This window comes from Prionailurus bengalensis, chromosome B4 (genome assembly GCF_016509475.1).
Source record: "Prionailurus bengalensis isolate Pbe53 chromosome B4, Fcat_Pben_1.1_paternal_pri, whole genome shotgun sequence".
Taxonomy (NCBI): domain Eukaryota; kingdom Metazoa; phylum Chordata; class Mammalia; order Carnivora; family Felidae; genus Prionailurus; species Prionailurus bengalensis.
In genome coordinates, this window is record NC_057358.1 from 119,565,805 (window position 1) to 119,585,443 (window position 19,639).

At 41.1% G+C, this 19,639-nt stretch overlaps 1 protein-coding gene across 16 annotated transcripts in view; it reads right to left on the bottom strand.

The window, feature by feature from the left end:
* ANKS1B (ankyrin repeat and sterile alpha motif domain containing 1B) overlaps positions 1-19,639 on the bottom strand; it is a 1,096,782-nt gene that overhangs the window by 67,305 nt on the left and 1,009,838 nt on the right. For 14 of the 16 annotated variants that reach the window (XM_043562283.1, XM_043562279.1, XM_043562278.1 and 11 more), the window contains one exon: positions 17,759-17,938. The exons of the other annotated variants lie outside the window; for them this stretch is intronic. In XM_043562283.1, coding sequence (XP_043418218.1) covers positions 17,759-17,938 — 180 coding nt within the window. The remainder of the gene's footprint in view (positions 1-17,758; positions 17,939-19,639) is intronic. 16 annotated transcript variants of the gene reach the window in all.

Sequence of the window (19,639 nt, forward strand, 5' to 3'; positions counted from 1 at the left end):
CTGAACTGACATTCAGAGAGGGTAAGTGGCTTGCTCAGGTCACACAGGGGAGGGTCACAAGTCAGCCTGTGGGGATGGCTGGGAAGGAGTGCCAGCTTGGTACTGACTTCACAGGAAGCCAAGGAAGGCAAAGGGAGTCTCCAGTTATATGGAGATATGTATTGTTTTACTGATCCTGGAACAAGTGTCTGCAAACGTAACCAGTTCAGCGAAGAGTCTCAACTCCATTGGAGTTCAAATAACCTGAATGTTTTATTGTTTTCCAATCCTTATTCCCAAATGGGCCAGCCCAGTCTCCCCTCCCTGATGGGCATCAGGCCACTTGACATTTTGGGCAGATCTCCTAACTTCCTGGTCACTGTGAGTCACTAAGAATCCATTTTGTATGCAACTCCAGTATCATCTGATTCGAACTTTGCCTTCCCTTACCACAGGCCAGTCTTGAGGCTTAAAAAACCATGGTGGCTAAAAGAGATTTGATTTGTACTTGGTCCTCTTCTCCTTTGTTCTTCCTGTAGGAGCAGGGAGGAGTGGGGTGGAATGGTCAATCCTGGAAACCCAGGACCCAAGCTCTACCTCCTTCATGCCCTGTGTTGGGGAGGAGAGCACAGGACAAGGACAAGGGCCTCTTTTCTTATCTGGCTATGGCTAGATTCTCCGTCAGCTGCACTGCTTCTCCAGGTGACACTTGTGTAGCTGGTGCTTCTCCAGGTGACATCCTTGTGTAGCTGGTGCACCCACCCTGCCCCACCCCCACACAGGTTCTGCTGTGTACCCCTGTGAGATCTTTGGAGGGCTCTGCTGAGGAAGGGGAGTGGGTCCCCACTGCACAGTTCCTGATGTGAGAAATACGTCCCCAGCTTGACTTCCTCTAACCTCTGCTCAGCCCTCCTAGCGTCCATGCTGGCCCCTTGGATGGGACGCAGGGGACAGGGTATAACCCAACCTCCTCAGGACGGGCTTGCCCTGTGACCACTCCCCTCTCTGCCAGGAGATGTCCCTCCAGTTCCCTCTTCTTCAGCTCAGGCTGGTGTATCTGCTTGTCAGAATTCCAACTGTGGAAAGAGATGCCAGTTTCCCCTTCTGGTAGGTTCCCCCACTCTGGATAGACCTTCCTCTTAGAGCTCTTCTCACTAGGCTTAGAGGGCACGGGGACACCTCTCTCCTCTGCCACATGCTCTCCTCAATGGCTCAGACAGTTCTCAGCCCTTCCCAACACCAATCTTCTGCCTGTGCAGACAGGTAGCTGACTGGGCAGGGCAGGACTCACTACCTCTTGGTCAATCCTGAACAAGGTATCTGGCTCCATTCTCAGCAGCTTTCTCTTGAGAATGTTTGGTACTTAGTACCTACATGAAATTTCCCACTTAACATCTTGTTACACGAATATCATCTTCCAACAGTCCCAGAAAGTTACCACAGTTAAGGAGGGAAGAGACCATCTCATGCATCACTTATTTTATTTTTAGAAATCCATATAAAATTTTTTTCAATGAAGAAAAAAAACCTACCTCTAGTCACATACACTGAAGAGACTTTGTATATGGTTTATATACATTTTAAAGACGTTACAATAACTATTTTCATGTATAAGCTATGTCTTAAACTTAGAAAAAATAGAACTTCTATAATTTCCAACAATTGACTCAATGCAAATGGTAAAAAGTCAGACTTTTAAAAAAGAATTGAAAGTAGATGCAGTTAATTGAGTTTTAGTTATGGAGGTTGTTGAAGAAAAAGCTGATAATTTCAGGTACCGCAGTAATTCTGTTGGCAATAAATAATTCATCAGGCTCAAAGAGCAGTTACTTCAGGGGGATCAGCTGTAACTGGTGTCTTCATAATATAAAATGGCTCTTCTTCTAGACACAATGGTTATTAGACTGAGTGCCAGAATGATTTTTTTAAATGCAAAAGAGTTTCCACCACAGAATTTCACTACATTGATGAAGATAATATTTCGGGGTACAACTTGTACTGAAGTGCTGAGTTTTGAACAATTCTGAGAAAGAAAATACTGGTGATAAGATTTCATCTAGGGCCCAAATTCCTAGAACAGTAATAACTTAAATCTAAGCTTCGATTAAGCGTTAGAATGTCTTCATCTGTGAAGAACAATAATAGTATTTGACCCACTTATTTCATCAGGTTGTTCTGTAATTCGTTAAGCTTCATGAGAGACGGAACTTTTTCACAGCTAAATTTCTAGGACCTGGAAAGTAGAAGGCCGTCAGATGTATTTACTGAATCAGTGGAATCATAGAATGTGTTCAAAAGTTCCTTGGCAAATAGTAAACTACTACAGGAACATTAATTACTGCTGTTCGTTATCATTTGTAATTGGTCCGCTTTGTTGTTGACACTTGTGCCTTCCGTCAACGATGTCACTGCTGACGTATTTCTGGTAAGAGGCACCAGAAATTAACCTTGCAGACTTTTTATTAGAACACTTCTCATCTTTCCTGATAAAAGCTGACAAAGGGCTGCTCACTTCGTTGAAGACAGAAGGAACATTTGTAATTAGTACACCTCTATGTTAAAGGCCAGCTTATACAATTCTATAAAAGGACGTTAAACATCCCTCTGCAAGTTCATTTGCTTATTTCTCAGGCTAACTTAGCTTATCTGAACCTGAATTACCATGATATCCAAATAAATGGGGATTAAGGAAAGATGTGTAGTAGTCTTATAACTGAGATATAATTAATAATTTAATGTTGATTTCCTTGATGAAGTGAAGGTATATAATTTTATCATTAGTGTAGACCTCTCTCCTCACTCTGGAAATGTTTTCTTAAAATACAACACACAGCTCACTCATTCTTGTCACCGTCCTGTATCTCAGGTTACCAGGAATTCAGTTCAGAAAATACAACACACTTGCATTCAAATATACTGACAAAATGGAAAGCACATTCTCCCTCTTCAAGGTTTTCTTCCTAAAGGTGGACTTCTTTTCTGCTCAACTGGTAGCAATCCAGTAGTTTATAGTATATTCTCTCTTCTTCCTCATCTATTTCCCCCCTCTTTACCGGAGCATTCTCAAACAGTGCTATAACATCTTCTACTAAAAGCCAACAGACTCCTTCCCTTGATCACCTACTCAATTTCTGCTCTTCTTTAAGAAGCACAACACCCCAAGAGGTGCCTATGCCGTCTCCATGTTCCCTTTTCCTGTCCTCACTTGAGTCCACCTTTCTCCTGAGCTCCAGACTCAGACACCCAGTTGCCTTCTTGGCACCTCTACTTTGATGATTAATAGGCATCTTAACCTTAAATGTCCAAACCAAGCTCCTGCTTACCTCACCTTCTTTTTTAAGCCTTCTTGTCTTAGCAAATGGCAAATCCCTTCTTCCAGTGGGAATCATCCTTTTGCTCACATTTCCCATCCAGGAGCAAATCCTGTTGAATCCACTTCTACAGCCTTCTCATCCTATCACTGCCTGATCCAAGCCACTACCTTTTCTCACTTGGATTATTCCATGAGCTTGCAAACTGGTCTCACTGCTTTCACCCTTGCCTCCTTAGTGCTTACTCTCAATACAACAGCCACCATGACCTGTTTGAAATGAAAGCTGCATTGTGCTGCTCTGCTCCATTTAACTCACAGGAAAATCCAGAGTCCTAACGATGGCCTGCAAGCATCTCCGTCCTCTGCCACCCATCTCCGCTTCATCTGTCCACCCTCCACTCCTACTATTCTTCTTGCTGGTTCTGGACAGCAAAGCACACTCCTGCTTCAAGCCTTTGAATGTGTCTCCCCTTCTGCCTGAGATGTTCTTCCTCCAGCTACTGTGGGACTAGCTCCCTTATCTCCCGCAGGCTCTACTCCAATGTCACCTTCTCAGAGAAGACTTCCCTGAGCATCTGGCATATTATATCCAAATTAAGTCTATGTTTCCCACACTGTAAACAGATTATTCTTTCAAGCGGAAGTTGAACGTTTAAAAAAAGTTTACAGCATAGGAATCTGTCTCCCTGGCACCCTGACATCATTCCAGGATAGCTACTGCATCTTCTGAGCGCAAGGCATGGGTCACAAAGTAAGTAGGAAACGGTTCTGCTTTTTGTCACTGTTTATGGAATGCCGACTGTTACAGACACAATCCCTTTTCCACTGTCAGGACCCGTAGTAAACTGGGATTCAGAGGCTGATGGTGGGTCTTGGAATGGAGCAAGCTGACAGTAGCTCCGTCTACCCACCAACACCAATTAGGCTCTGAAAACCTGCCAACACTGTGTAGTTAGTTTAATAATAATAAAAAAAAGTGTGTGAATAGAGCCCTCTGGTCAGATTCTACCAGAGATGAAATTTCCTGCCTTGTTCTAGCCCTGAAAGAGAAAATCATTTTTTTCTCGGTTTCTCCCTTACTTTTGTCATAATTCTTTCACACTTCGGGTTGTTCAGAAATTGACCAGAAAGAATCCAACAAGAAATAAGAAAGGTTCAGGGTGAAAGCTAAAGGTATAATGAAGCCCATTCCTTCTCTTGGATGCCAGCACTTCTAAAATAAAACAAAAACAAACTTGAAGACTGAACAAAACAGCTTCAAAGGCAAAAGAAAAAAGGGCACCCTAACAAAGGAAGGCTCGGGCAACAGCCAGCGGACTTGGCGGCTCCTTGAGCAGAGACTAAAATGAGATCCATCAAAAGATGGAGTCAAAGGGACTCAGTTCAGGCAAGGATTAATGCACCAAACACCTCTGTCTTTTCTTCCAGCAGTGACAGCCCTGCAGCCCCTTCCTCCAGGGGCACTAACGGAACGCTGCCTGGAAATCAGAAAACTGGAACCCTCTGTCTCTCCAGAGTTGTCCAGAGGCCGTGAGGCAGCCTCGGATCACTTCTGTCCCTCTGCTGTTGATACAGAAAAGGTGCTCCTCTGCCCCATGCACATGGCCCTCAACTGTATGTGATTCTTCTTTTTCAACTATACTTGAATGTCTCAAGTTCAAGTTTTTTTGTTTTGTTTTGCTATTTATTTGCCACCGACGCTTGTTCTAAAAGTTTTCAGATGGACTGTTTCATTTGCAGGGGACGCTGGACTCGAGAAAATCCTGCTTCCTGTCATTTCTCCACCTTTCTGAAGAGCAGTCCTATCAAACCTTCATGACCATGACCTTCCCCTGTGTCCACAGGGAAATTCTTGGACAGATCACCTGCTGGAAGTGAAAAGTCAGGCCAACAGTTGTTCTCAGTGTGAGACCCACTATTGCTGGTGTCAGCATTAATCCATCTAGCAAAAGTGGGAAGGACTAAATGCCATTTTTGGTCCCATCAAAAGTCCATTGGTACGATAGAGATTCCGATTATAAATTCCTATTGCTTGCCCAAATTTACAGGTTTCTCTCTTTCCCTCCCCTCCTACCTTCCTTTCTCCCTCCCTTCCTTCCTTGTTAACTGATTCTGCTACTGACAGCACATAAAATCAGCCCTCAGCTACCAGAGTAGGAGAGAACTATAGGCTTTATGATTTCTGTTATTCATTCGTAGAGATAATGTATAACCCGCATTCCCTAATATGACTGTTGTAGCCCTAAATGACAATACACAATTATTTATGATATCTCTTCAAAAAAAAATAAAGCAGGGCAAGAAAAAAGGAACACTGCACAGTCCAGATCTTATTGTCCCAGTTTCTCTGGATATTGTAGGGAATTTAAGTCAAGTGGGATCATGCAGCTTATTGCAATATGGGCTATTTGTTCTGCCTCAGACTTTGGATGCCACCATTACTGATACATCTTTCAGAACAACTAAACACCTAAAAACCAGAAATATTAATAACTCATTCAGAAAAGCAGCAATCAGCTTTTTTATCATAACAGGAAATGCTGCAAAGGAACTAGATTTTGCAGAGTAATACTGTTCTTTGCCTGTAACATCTTTTTATACATTATGCTCCTTTCTTGTAAACTGACACTGTCATTTTCTTTATTTAAACCCCTTTATTAACTAGATGCTCAACACTGCTTCTTGCATCTGGTAACAAAGATGTATTGGATAAAGCCATTCATTCACCAACGTTGAGACCCCACTATCTCCTCATATTATCCTTATGCGAAATATGGACAAACGAGGTCTAGTTGAATGATTATCTTAAATGATGCCCATCCAAGAGGTCCCTGGCAGAAGACTGCATTTTTTTTCTTCAGTTCTGCCTGTTCAACACTGAAATCAACACATTGGAGAAATTACTTGAAAGGCATACTTTTTCGAGGTAAGGTTTTTAAATTAGCACATTACAAACTTGGGAAGGATCACTGACACACTGAGTGTTGACCAAGCTTTACAAAACATTGATACTCTAGGACTATTGGATAAACAACTTGATAAAACTGTTTTTGCTGGAAAGGAGTAATGTAAATGTAAAGTCCTGCATTAAGGTTACACACACACCATCACCACCACCACCACCGAGGGCTGAGAAAAGAGGCACGGCTCAGCTCGTGGCCATTGGTAAAGGCTGGGAAATTTTCATGAAGGAAAGCTCAGTAGGAGTTAACGATATGTTAATGCTGTTGAGCATGAACATCAAGGAAGCAGATGTGCCCAGAGCTGGGGAATCAGGATGCTGTGAGGCCCATATCCCACTATCAGAATGATATTGGCAAGGCGCTAGATATGATTAATAGAGTAAGGGGAAAACATCAAATTGTCTGTAGTCTTAGCTATTCTCAGCAAGAGGGAGCAGATTTATCCTTCATGTTTTCTGAAGATAGCACTAACTATGTAGTAGTTTTAGAAAGGCTTATTTCAATTCAACATAAGGCAAAAGTTCTACCAGTTAGAAATTTTACGATGCTGATAGGGCTGTTTCACAAAGTGGGGGCCACCTTTCCAGTGACAAATTTAAGCAGAAACTTGTGGCTGTCTATTAAGGATGTATTAGGAGGGGTGCTGTAGTAAGTTATAAGACTAGATACATTTTCTGGCCCCTTCCCGTTCTAAGTTTCTCTGTTTTTCTTTAACAGAAGTACAGAAGAATCTTCTAGCCATTAACACAAGTTACTTCAAATTTTTGTGATGCTGCATTCAAACCTCATTAGAGACCCTATCATGTCAGGGCATCATGTGGTTCAGTTGGTTTAGTGTCTGACTCTTGATTTCAGCTCAGGTCATGATCTCAGGATCTCATGATCCTGTGTCAGGATCAGTGTTAACAGCATGGAGCCTCTTGGGATTCTCTCTCTCCCTCTCTCTCTCTGCCTCTCCCCTGCTTGCACATGGGTCTCTCTCTCTCTCTCAAAATAAATATACAAATATTAAAAAGAGAAAAAAGTGGTCATGTCATTTTATAACTGTTTACATGAAGCAACTGTTTGCTACTCCTGATTTGTAAAGAATGTATGTCAAGAGCGAAGGATTTTCTTTACAAAGTTTATCCATGCTCCCTTAGAGGTTCAGTTCTCTACTAACCTTGCATTTATATAAAACATTAAATATCATTAACAGAATTTGTCAAGGATTCAAAATATTGGACTAGAGCCATTTGGGGTTCTAGAACTTTGGAATGTGTTATGTCTGCTGGTACTCAGTTTGGTTAAAGATGGCACAGGGTGTTAATCAACACAGTGGTTAAAGCACAGGTTGTGAAGCCTGACTGGGTCCAAATCCTACCGGTACTTCTTACAATCTATGAAGCCTTGGGTAAGCAACATAAGCTCTCCATGCCTCAGTCTCCTCATTATAAGTTGTATTAATTGGTACTGCCTCTGACGATAGTAGTGATGAGCTAACTACCAGATCTAAGCTAGGCAGGAGGCATGCTACTGTTCCACACAGTCTCTCTAAAAGATTTGAAGCTATCCCAATATGTGTCTAATCTGGAGTCCTAGAAACCTGCGGCTTTGTGGTGCCTATAACCTTGTGTAAATTAATCTGGCAACAAGTATTTACAGAGTGCTTATTATAGTGAATTTTAAAATGGTGAAAGAAGAGTCAGGCTTGCTGTTACACAGTCAACATACACTTCATTATAAAAGAAAAATAATTTTTTAAAATATAAAATCTAATGATAGATTTTAATATATGCTAACTCATAAAGTATTTAAAGGTATTTAAATAGGGATATCATCCATAAATCCTTTCCAAAGGGCTCCAATAATAATTGGGTTATAACATAGACAGGAACTTCTTGTTCGAACTAAGCACTGTTGTTTCCATATCATTGGAGGGGTATCAGTTTGGGCTTAGCAGTTGGAAAATAGAAATAGTTTTGTAAAACTAAGTTAAATATTATGAGCTTTACTCTACAGTGCATTTATTCCCAGTTGTTTTGAAAAAGCATAGTGTAGAAGTTATCTCAAAATAATGATACTTTCTAATAAAACCACCCCAACATATAGCTTTAGAGTTTATAAAATACTTTGAGGGGCGCCTGGGTGGTGCAGTCGGTTAAGCGTCCGACTTCAGCCAGGTCACGATCTCGCGGTCTGCGAGTTCGAGCCCCGCGTCAGGCTCTGGGCTGATGGCTCAGAGCCTGGAGCCTGTTTCCGATTCTGTGTCTCCCTCTCTCTCTGCCCCTCCCCCGTTCATGGTCTGTCTCTCTCTGTCCCAAAAATAAATAAACTTTGATAAAAATAAAAAAAAAATAAAATAAAAAAAAATAAAATAAAATACTTTGACAGCTGCCACTTTACTTATATGTCTCACAACAATAATGTGAGATGGGCATTAATTTCATTTTAGGAAGAGAAAACTAAGACTTTGAAGGGCTAAGAGGCTTGTTCAGGGTTACAGAAGTAATAGATAACAGAGATGGGATTTTTAACCCTGATCTCATGACTTCAAATCCAATTTGTTTATTTAAAGATTTTATTTTTATATATTTATTTTATTTTTTAACATTTACTTATTTTTGAGAGAGAGAGAGAGAGAGAAGGGGGGCAGAGAGAGAAGAGACAGAGAATCTGAAGCAGGCTCCAGGCTCTGAGCTGTCAGCACAGAGTATGATGTGGGGCTTGAACTCATGAACTGTGAGATCATGACCTGAGCTGAAGTTGGACACTTAACTGACAGACCCACTCAGCCTCCCCTAAAGATTTTTTTTTGAAATCCCTACACCCAATGTGGAGCTCAAACTCACAATCCTGATACCAAGAGTTGCATGCTCTGGGTGCCTGGGTGGCTCAATCGTTTGGACATCGGACTTCAGGTCAGGTCATGATCTCACGGTTCATGAGTTCAAGCCCTGCATCAGGCTTTCTATCAGCATAGAGCCTGCTTCAGATCCTCTGTCTTCCTCTCTCTCTCTCTGCCTTTCCCTTGCTCATTCTCTCTCTGTCTCTCTCTCAAAAATAAATAAACACTGAAAAAAAAAAAGAGTCATATGCTCCACTGACTGAGCCAGCCAGGCAACCCCAAATCTGGTATTTTAAAAATCTCATCGGGGGCGCCTGGGTGGCTCAGTCGGTTAAGCGTCCGACTTCGGCTCAGGTCATGATCTCGCGGTCCATGGGTTCGAGCCCCACGTCGGGCTCTGTGCTGACAGCTTAGAGCCTGGAGCCTGTTTCAGATCTGTGTCTCCCTCTTTCTCTGACCCTCCCCTGTTCATGCTCTCTCTCTGTCTCAAAAATAAATAAATGTTAAAAAAAAAATTTAAAAAAATCTCATCAAGTTTAGTATGAAACACTGAAATCAATACTTATGTAATAAAACAATTTTTCTGCCAGACATTCTCAGAATGTCAAAATGGGTTTATTCAGGTGCCTACTACTGCTATTTCTGCCTGCATAGAAGACATTCCCATTTCTGGTCATGGCACTCTGTCCATGGGAGGGGGCTCCTTTTCCACCCCTCAATCTGTGTGGTGCATGTGGAGCTAAAACCACCTCCAGGCAAACTCTCTCTTTCTCTCTCTCTCTCTCTCTCTCTCTCTCTCTCTCTCACACACACACACACACACACACACACACACCCCTTCTTCTGTGATTAGCTTTGGACAGATAAGTGATCCAAAACAGGCTGATCTGAACAAATGGGACCCAATGACGGGACTTTGGGGGGAACTCTTGGAAAGATAGGCCCTCTTTCTCATAGTTTCCAGTTGAACAGGAATTGGATTTGAAACTCCCTCATACAGAGAAAGACTGTTTGGGAAAAGAGCCAATCCAGAGGAAGCAGAGCTGAGACACGAAGAGCCAAAGAGCAAGACATCATATGAGCATCTGGACCCAGGTCTACTTGGACTTGGCAGTGAAATAATTCAAACACATGCCCTTTTTAACTGAAGACACCTTGAGTTGGATTTTTGTTAGTTGCACGTACATAGAAGAGTCCCTACTGGAATTTTACTTTAGTCATATACAAATGGAATTAACTGAGACAGGACCGCATAATCAGCCAGATTTCTAAAAAATGTTGTCTTCATTTTTTTTTTTTTACATTGGAAAAAGAAAAGGAAGAGGGAGAGAGAGAATAAGAAGATTCTCCTACCCTTGAAAATTTATCAAGGTCAGATCAGAAAAGCCAAAACTCTGACCTGTGGACCCAAGAACTGGACTGAATATAATGAGAAACATTCCAAAGATTTAACAAGTGGAAAAATAGCCTGGTGTGGCTCTTTGTGAATAAGCTGCTCCCTGTTAGCAAGCCTAAGGCACCACTAAATATCACGAGGTCAATTCCACTGAAATAGGGTTTTTATATATTGTCAGATTTCTTATTTATTCAGTTGAAAATAGGATCTTTTATACTGATCTTTCTCTTAAAAAAAATCCATAGTCTGTTTTTAATTGGGACCGTTCCCTTTGGTTAAGGACCAGGACATGGAGGGAAGGTGGAGGCATCAAAGCTTCTCTAGCAAAATGAACGGAGCTATTTAGGTCTGACTGGAGTCTGTCAGAACAAATTCCTGGTCGTCTAATTTGCCTCACTGATGGACTTGACAGAGAATGAAAGAATCCAGACTTGTAAGATGAGTACCAAAATCTGAAAACAAACCCATCTGAGTGCTTTTCCCACTTCTTCCCATTATTTTTTTTTAAATTGAGGTATAGGATAGACGGTAACACTTCAGTATTTCCCAAAAGACACTAAGCACATTGGAATTTCTAACCCCAAAGTTGTGACAGGGAGAGCAGTATATATTTTGAGAAGAGACAATTAGCTGTCCACGTTAATAAACAAAGGGTGCACACATCAGGTTTAAATTCCAATTATGAAAGCAATGTTTTCCACTTTTGCTTGGTGTGATGCCTTTGGGAATAGATGGCTGGTGGTCTCGAATTCCTGGCTTGAAGCAGGGCACAGATATCATCAACATCCCAAGTTATCTCTGAAGCTGGTATGTCAGCTTATCAACTCGACAAGCTGTCAAGTCGGAAGCTCCTGATGGAAGAGCCTACCAAGTTTATTTTTCACCTTCTTTTTTTGGTTATATGTTATCTGTCTGTGCTTAAGTATCAGGAGTTGCTCTTTAGACCTTCATGGAAGAAAATTCTGAAGTCATGGACAGGCTGAACCTTTCTGAGTAGCGGCTAGGTGATAAGAATCTAAATTAAAAACTAGCCATTAACCTATGGGCATTAAAAAAAAATCTGATGTTAACACAGTAATAAGAAAACTTGTTAGTTTTAGGGAAAAATCACTCTGTAAAATGTTATTCCTTTAACATAGTTGTGCTATTTTCTAAAGGCTGATTCTGTAAATTCCCATAATGCCAGAGCAGTGGGCAGTATTTCTAGAAACAATAGACTTTCTCTCCCAGGGAAAAGTATGATAGAATCAATTACCATCTTCCTTCTTTCCCAAAGATGGCTAAGAATGTGCCTCATGGCTTTTTGAGATATTCATGCCTCTCTAGCTAATTTTGTGTACTGTACATTTCAAGCAAGTTGTAAATTTCATTTAAGAGAAAAATAGTCCCTTCTTTGTCACTTAATGTTTTTACCTCACCATGTTAAAATAATAACATGCCATTACTGTAAGATATTCTTTGCTACATACTTTCTTTTAAAGTTTTTACTTAAATTCCAGCTAGTTCACATATTAGTGTCAGGTGTACAATATAGTGATTCAACACTTCTATACAACACCCAGTGCTCATCACAAGGGGGGGGTGAGGGAATGGGTTAAACAGGTGATGGGGATTAAGGAGTGCTACCTACTTTTGTAACCTGAATTTGTAGAGAATTATTCCATCTATCTTCTGCTTCTCCTGGCTTTGTGATCACTACACAGATCCCTTCTCCATCATAAGACACTTCTTGGGAGCCTTCATATTTATATAATTAAAATAATAAAGAGAAAAATTCCAATTCCATTGTATATTATATATTCTAAGCATGGATAATACTAGAACAAAAAGATGGCCTTTATAGAATGCTACAACCATCTGAGTGAGCATTTACCTTTCTGATATCTTTGGTATTAACTGGCCCTTTGATGAACCAGGGACCCACGGGTGATACATCTGAATTGAGAGTCATATCATCTATGTATTTACACATAAATTTCTTACCTGATACATACAAATATGCTTTCACATAACTTATCTTATCTGATACACACAAATCCCAGAGGCAGGATTTATCCACATTTTAAAGAAAACTGATGTTCAGAGAAACCACATGACTTGGTACAGGTCACACAGCCAGAAAGAAACCAAATCAGAACTCCAAATGAAGAAGCCACTAAGGAAACAGCATCTACTGTTTGGAGAAACCACAAACAAGGACCTCTCTGTATGCACAGTAAACCCCAGCCACATACAAAGCTTTCACAAACACGTGTACAGGGCAGAGTTCTACCAAGCTGTGCAGAGAGGGTCTCCACCAAAAGGCTCAACAAATAACCATTATAGTTTTGCATTAAAGGGTTTTATGATGATTCATTAAAACCTGATTCAATAAGTTTCCACTAAACTACTAGTGATTTTATCGTCATTCTTCTTGCTATACCCACATAAGTATAATCTATTACAGCATATAAGTTTGTATTTGTTGAACTGTTATGAAAATGTTTTATGTCATTTAAAAATATTTATACCATTCAGGGGCTTATATCAGTCAGATAAGTGTCTGACTCATGGTTTCGGCTCAGGTCATGCATGATCTTGTGGTTTCATGAGTTCGAGGTCTGCACTGGGCTTTGCGCTGGCAGCTTGGGATTCTCATCTCTCTTTGCCCCTATCCCACTTACACTGTCTCTGTCTCTCTAAAAATAAATAAACTTAAAAAAATACTTATATCATTTAAAACAGATACCACAAGGTATCAAGAGCCATAGAAGAACCAGGATACAGTCAGGTAGACAGAGCTTGAGTGCTGACTCAAGCCATGAGGCACAGCTCTTACCCACCCAGGGTTCCTCGAGTACAGGACGGACATTGTGAGGATCAGATAAGATAAAGCACATGGAATCCCAGGCACGGATTTGGCTGTGGCGGGGCTTCTATCTGACTCCCTTTCCATTTCTCTTCTTTTAACAGTATCAAAAGAATGAACATTTGTAGAACTAATATGTTAAATGCTTTCAAATAAAGAAGTAATTGGTCTAGGGGCGCCTGGGTGGCGCAGTTGGTTAAGCGTCCGACTTCAGCCAGGTCACCATCTCCCGGTCCGTGAGTTCGAGCCCCGCGTCAGGCTCTGGGCTGATGGCTCAGAGCCTGGAGCCTGTTTCCTATTCTGTGTCTCCCTCTCTCTCTGCCCCTCCCCCATTCATGCTCTGTCTCTCTCTGTCCCAAAAATAAATAAACGTTGAAAAAAAAAAAAAGAAGTAATTGGTCTAGTCATACTTATTAAGTGATACTGTTTGGATCAAGAAACACTGGCATTTCAACGGTATCAACAGTACTGATTTAGGAGCAATTCAGACCAAGCCTTTGCAGTGCCTTACATAACGCCCTAGGTGAGTTCTGATTCAGTTACTTTCTGGCTATGTGACCCAGACCACACAAGTCATGTGGTTTCTCAGTTTCCTTGTCTTCAAAATGTGGATAATGCCTGTTTCTCAGGTTTGTGTGCATCAGATAAGGTAACTGCCCCCAAATACTGGTATTTTTATTTAGATGAGAGCCTTAACGACTTCTACAGTATGGATTTTCCTCATTAATATCAAGCTAAAATTTGTTCAAAGATATGTATTTCTTTTACTATTTAGGAGTCCTTTTTATTTTTGTGAAACTAGAAGCATCGTTTCATTTTTCCATAAGTATTTTCTGTAAATGAAGGCCTTCTATAAATGGTAGGAAGTTTCACATTGGGAATTTCTTGTTTCTTAGTAATTTTGGAGACTGTGGTCCCTTAACTTGATTAGCCCCATTACTCTCTTTTATTATTCATTTTCAGAGTATTCTGACTTCTAAATAAATATCACTTGAGAACATTTCTAAAGATGGCGAGTAGGCCCTAAATACTGGAAATATTTATCCCCCTTCTGATCGGCTTTCCATAGTTTCACTTTATTTTCACTCACTACAGAACTCGGACTTAAAAGCTGATCAGCCACATGCTATGTGCACATGAGCAATTGTGTAGGATACTTCGTTTGTACTCAAATGAGATAATAGATGTGAAAGTACTTTGAAAATTTAAAAGCTCTATGGGCATTAAGTTATTATTATACAAATGTGAGTGTGACATTCATTTATTAGAGGCAGGGAAATATGGGAGCATTTCAGAGCTTCTGAGCTAATGAGTCCAATTTAGAACTGTAGGCCAGAAAAGTGATGTTTTCAGCATGACAGAAACCCATTGTCTAGATGTGATTATATCATTATGTTCAGTGGTTTAAAAAATGTTATTAGTACTGAACTCAATTCCATCTCTCACATATTCATTTAAGACAATTTGATGCCAGAATATTACTTATATCAGAATAAAAGCAAACAATAGCCACAGTATTTAAAAGCCATTGGATTCCAAGACAGGTATTTTTCATACTAGTTCAACCTGAACACCGATAATTAAACATCACTCTAGTGTTACTTTTGAAAATCATTTGCCAATGAACAAATTTCATAGTGGAACGGACATTAAATGTATCTCAATTTAACTGTAAGCATTGGTTTTCTAGGTTAAGCAAAGCACTTCCAAACATCTACTGAGTAGATCTTAAGAGGGCAACACTCCTATGAATTATTGCAACCACCAAGAACTTGAGGTTTCTGGCCTATGACTAGAATTCCAGATCACTCTGGTGGAGTCTCTGCTGAGAACAGATTTTCTGACCTGGTGATTTTTCTCTTAATTGCATTTTCCTTTCTTTTAGTAAATTAGCAAGCCTGAAGACAGACTTGTGTTGTTTGGTTAGGTGAGCCTTACCCATGCAACGAAAGTCCCTTGGGAGAAAGGTCCTGGGAAAGAACCTCAGGGACCAGGCTCCTGGTTGGATGGAGGTGTAACTAGCTGCTTGCCTACCGAAATTTTAACTTCTAATCCAAGTCTTTAGGAAGACCCAACTTTATTGGCTAAGCACATAGCCTCGGGGAAGAAATGTGGCATGGGGAGAGCATGACAGGTTGTTAAAAAAGCAAATGGATTTAAAAAATCATCCTAGCAAATGACCAGAAAAGAAAGGATAAGAAAAAAACACCGAGTGGTTGAGTGATAGAAAAGCACTTTAAAAAAAAAACAAAAAACTGTTCAACAACAAAATCACAGAGTATTTCATATTTTGACAGGTTAAAGCTTTGAGACTATTTTTAAAAGGTACACATTCATTTCTCCATGATTTCTGGCATTTCTAGACTAGGAAACATTCTCAAGAGAAACAAACAAAAAACTGCAATTAACACAACCGAAAGAGTTGCAATCCCAGAATTCTTTTTTCTTATTGATTAGTTTCTTGTAGTGCCATCTCCTATTTTCTCTGCTTTCTCTGCAGCCAAAGTGCTGTATTGAGCGGCAGGATTTCAGAAAGGTCTAATATGTTCCTGGCTCCTGGCCTATGTCTACATCAGTCATTCGATTGCTGTGAGCAGTACACGTGAGGAAAACAAGCATATCCACACAGACCCTCTGTGGCTCACCACGTCCCATCCACCCTTTTATCTATCCTCTCTCTGCTTTTGGGCCTTTCTCACCTGGCCAGATACAAGTTCATTCAACTTTCTCAAGGATAGGACAATTCTTGAAAGGGATGCCTTCCAATCGGAGTGATGGGAAAAACATCTGGGCTATTCAACAAGAAATACTAGCCTTTGAATCTCACGAGGGACCTAAGGGAGAAATCTTGCTAGATTATCTCTGAGTGTTCACACGCAGGCAGAGGAGTAATTAATTTCCTCTTTGAAAAAACTGTGCTGTGTGCAGAAATGTCATAAATTATAGGAGGATCTCAGATAGGTGATTTTGTTTTTGAAGTTGGCATAGTCAACAGTAGCTAATGCTCTTTAAGGAAGGATCCTCCTTTACCCAGGAAATAGAAAGTTTCAGAAAATACCCAGTTGGTACTAATACATAAAGACTACATGGGTCAAACTTAAAACAAATCATGTCTCTGAAATGCTGTCATTACAGAAATTTAACCACATATATGTGATCCACAAATACTAACAAGTAGCAGGAAATATATGAACAGCTTGGGGGAAAAAAGCTTTCAGACTCTAAAAGAACATCAGTGAAAACAAGAATAAGGATTAAAAGATAATACTTAACAAGAGAGAAAAGGAAAATTATTCATTTTTTGTAACTTGTACATTTTCATCTCCCTTCAAGAAAAGATTTTCCGTAATCCTAACATTGCCATTCCCTGCACAAAGATCCCAGAGAACAATTCAATATTGAGAGAACTAAAAGGAGTTGCAATATACCAGACTCTCTCTCTCTCCAGGGCATCTGCAAGCAGAAAAGTCATGGTTTCCAGAACATTCTCTCCACATTTTTCTTTCATGAGCGGCAGCACAGAATGTTTACCAAAGGCTTTTCAAAACAGAATCTCACCAAACAGTTGAGAAAAATATTTAACAAGCAAAGCAAAGCAATTACAGTCGAATTTTCACCTCAAGATTCTCATCTTAGGTGTGGGAGGCAGAGAGAAAACTCTTAACACACCAGTCTGAACCTGGAAGGAGGATGAAAACAGTTGATTCTGCCAGTTGTTGTCAACAAATCCAAATCTTTGAATCTCGAGGACAAACGCTAGAGCCTTAGCTGCCCCCCTGGACGTGTGTTAAGAACAGTTCCACTGTTGGGTATGGCTGACTCATGTTTCTGAGCGGCAGTCTGAGGGCAGGTGAGGCATGGACACCTCTACCAAAACCACAGAGAGGGCTAAGCATGAAAGATCTCTCTTTTCAGTTCTTTGTGTCATGCAGCATCATTACCTTCAACTACTCAAGGTGACACTGTGAGACGATGCAACCAGTCCCGACAGTGTGATACTGTTCAAATATGTTAACCCGGAAGGAAAGTAACAACATCACGAGGAGTTACTACTTCCCCCCAACTTCTGCTCTGTCATCTAACCAATTTACATTTTATAACCCAGACTTTTGTTATTCATTTTCATTATGATTTCATTCTTACGCGGGATGATTCCCTTTGGCACAAAGACTTTCTGGGTGCAATGGGATCAGACAACTTCTCCCATAAGAATGGATAACAAGGACCTGGGTATACAAGCCATTCCCGGAAGGTGTGTTTTCAGTCTGGTTTGAGCGAGTAGGGAATGAAGGCCATAGCATAAGACGGTAAAATTCCAGCTGGGTGGACAACAGGCATCCATTGGCTCACTGCAAGCTAGTGTTCAATATCAGAATGCATTACTCGATATGGGTGAAAGGCAAAAATATCACAGAGGCTTTTAACACCTTACCTGGGCCATCTGCCTCTCCAGTTTTGATCGGGGAATATCATCAAAGTAGTTTTCATTTCTTCTCCTCCTTGCATCGCCCTGCATGATAATGTGAGGAACGTCTAGGGAGCCACCAGTGGTGTAAGTGCTTTGGCTAAGTGATGGAGACAACTGAGGAGGAGTGTGATTACCACTGGGATCCTGAATGGAAATACATCATGAAATAAATACCATGTTCTTGTGGCTAACCTTTGGTTTCACAATTGTGAAATACTGACAAGACACACTGCAGGGGTGGGGAGTCATTTCTGAATCACCTGCTAAGGAATGGGTGACATTCTACCATTTTATTAATGGCGTGTTCTAGGCAATACTTTCCCCCCTAAGTATTTCAGGTCAAAGTTTTCAAGGATAATGAGTCAGGCCCGGTTTTCCTACACCAGTGCTACGGAGGAGCTCAGGAGAGAGGCACCCGTATGCTGGGCACCCCTGATGCGATTGGGTGTGTTTACAAGGGAAGAGATGCATCTCCTTGTGGACAGAGTGTCCTCACTGTAGTGACACATGACAAGAAGGCCCCAGTAGGACCTAATGGGTCTTGATTCTCCATCAAAGGGTGGTCTGGCAATCAGGCAGGGAAGAGGACACAGTATGGAAACACAGCATGTCACACGCAGACTGCAGAGCAATGCATATAATGACAGGGGACGTGTTTCAACGGCAAAGATGACTCAAGCTGAGGGAAACTGGTCAGAAGTCAGATAAGGGGTGGCAGACGGCTGGGCTCTAGGGTTTGCAAGTCAGAGGAGGGTTGGATTGTGCTGAGTCTCCAGGCCACTTCTCCCCCAGATGTTCTGGGCCTCCTGTGACAGATTAAGATCCTGCACTTTTTCTTGGGAATCTCTGTCTTTGATCTGTTTGTTGTTCTCCTAAATCTCTTCCAGGGAGCCGGAGGGAGAGGTTCAGGAGGGGAAGGAAAGAGAGCAGAGTAAGTAGGAGGAAGTTACTCGTCTAAAGAGGCATTTTAGGATGTTTACACTGAAGGCACCTACATCTTTACCTCCTTTTGTGTAGCGAAATGAAGGTAAGACAATAATCACTTTCTAGTCTTATTTTCCCCCTAATTTATTTGAGGCTTCCCTTACTGGGAAGAAAAACACGTCCTGTTTTTACTTTCACTGCTCCCAAAGCCCCCAGCTGGTTGGTCTCCAAATGTCTCAGTGTATCCCAATTTCCCTAGTGCTCAATTTTCCTGCTGGTTCCCTCCTCCAGCCACATCTCTTGTATTCCCTGAAATCATCGTGTATCTTCTTCTTTAAAATGGAATCAGACTCACAGTCTTACCAGCTTCTCTCCCACCTGACCCTCTGCTGTCCTGGCAGTAGTTTTGCTGTTTTCTGAAGTTCACTGATAAGAGGCTTTCTACTGCATTTCATTGTTGGCAGTTACATCTAAGCACCATGCTTGGGTGTACTGTTTGCTATTGCTGCCTTTGCTGACACGTGCAGAAAAGGGATCAGAAGCCAGTGCAGGATGAAATAAAGAGAACAGAGTTGGAACTCTCTAACCAGTCATGGAGATCCAGGCTTTTTGATGAGTTTTTGAGAAGTTCCAACAGGGTCTCATGGAAACCAGTGACTGCTGGCTGCTCCTTCCCACTGCCATTTTGCCAGCAATCAACTCTCATTTTCTTGTTCTCTCTGCTTTGCCCTTCTTGCCTTCCTTCTCCTTCCACGTTATCTTTGTCTCCATTCTATACTTTTCTCTCTAGTTTTTCTGCCCCAGAATTCTAAAATATAGCTGCAATCATTTATTAATGTTCTGGATTCTCTATTCATAATTTTTGAAGGAAGTAAAGCTGACAAATTTGTACTTCCTAAAAAAACAGGAGACCCTAAGGTT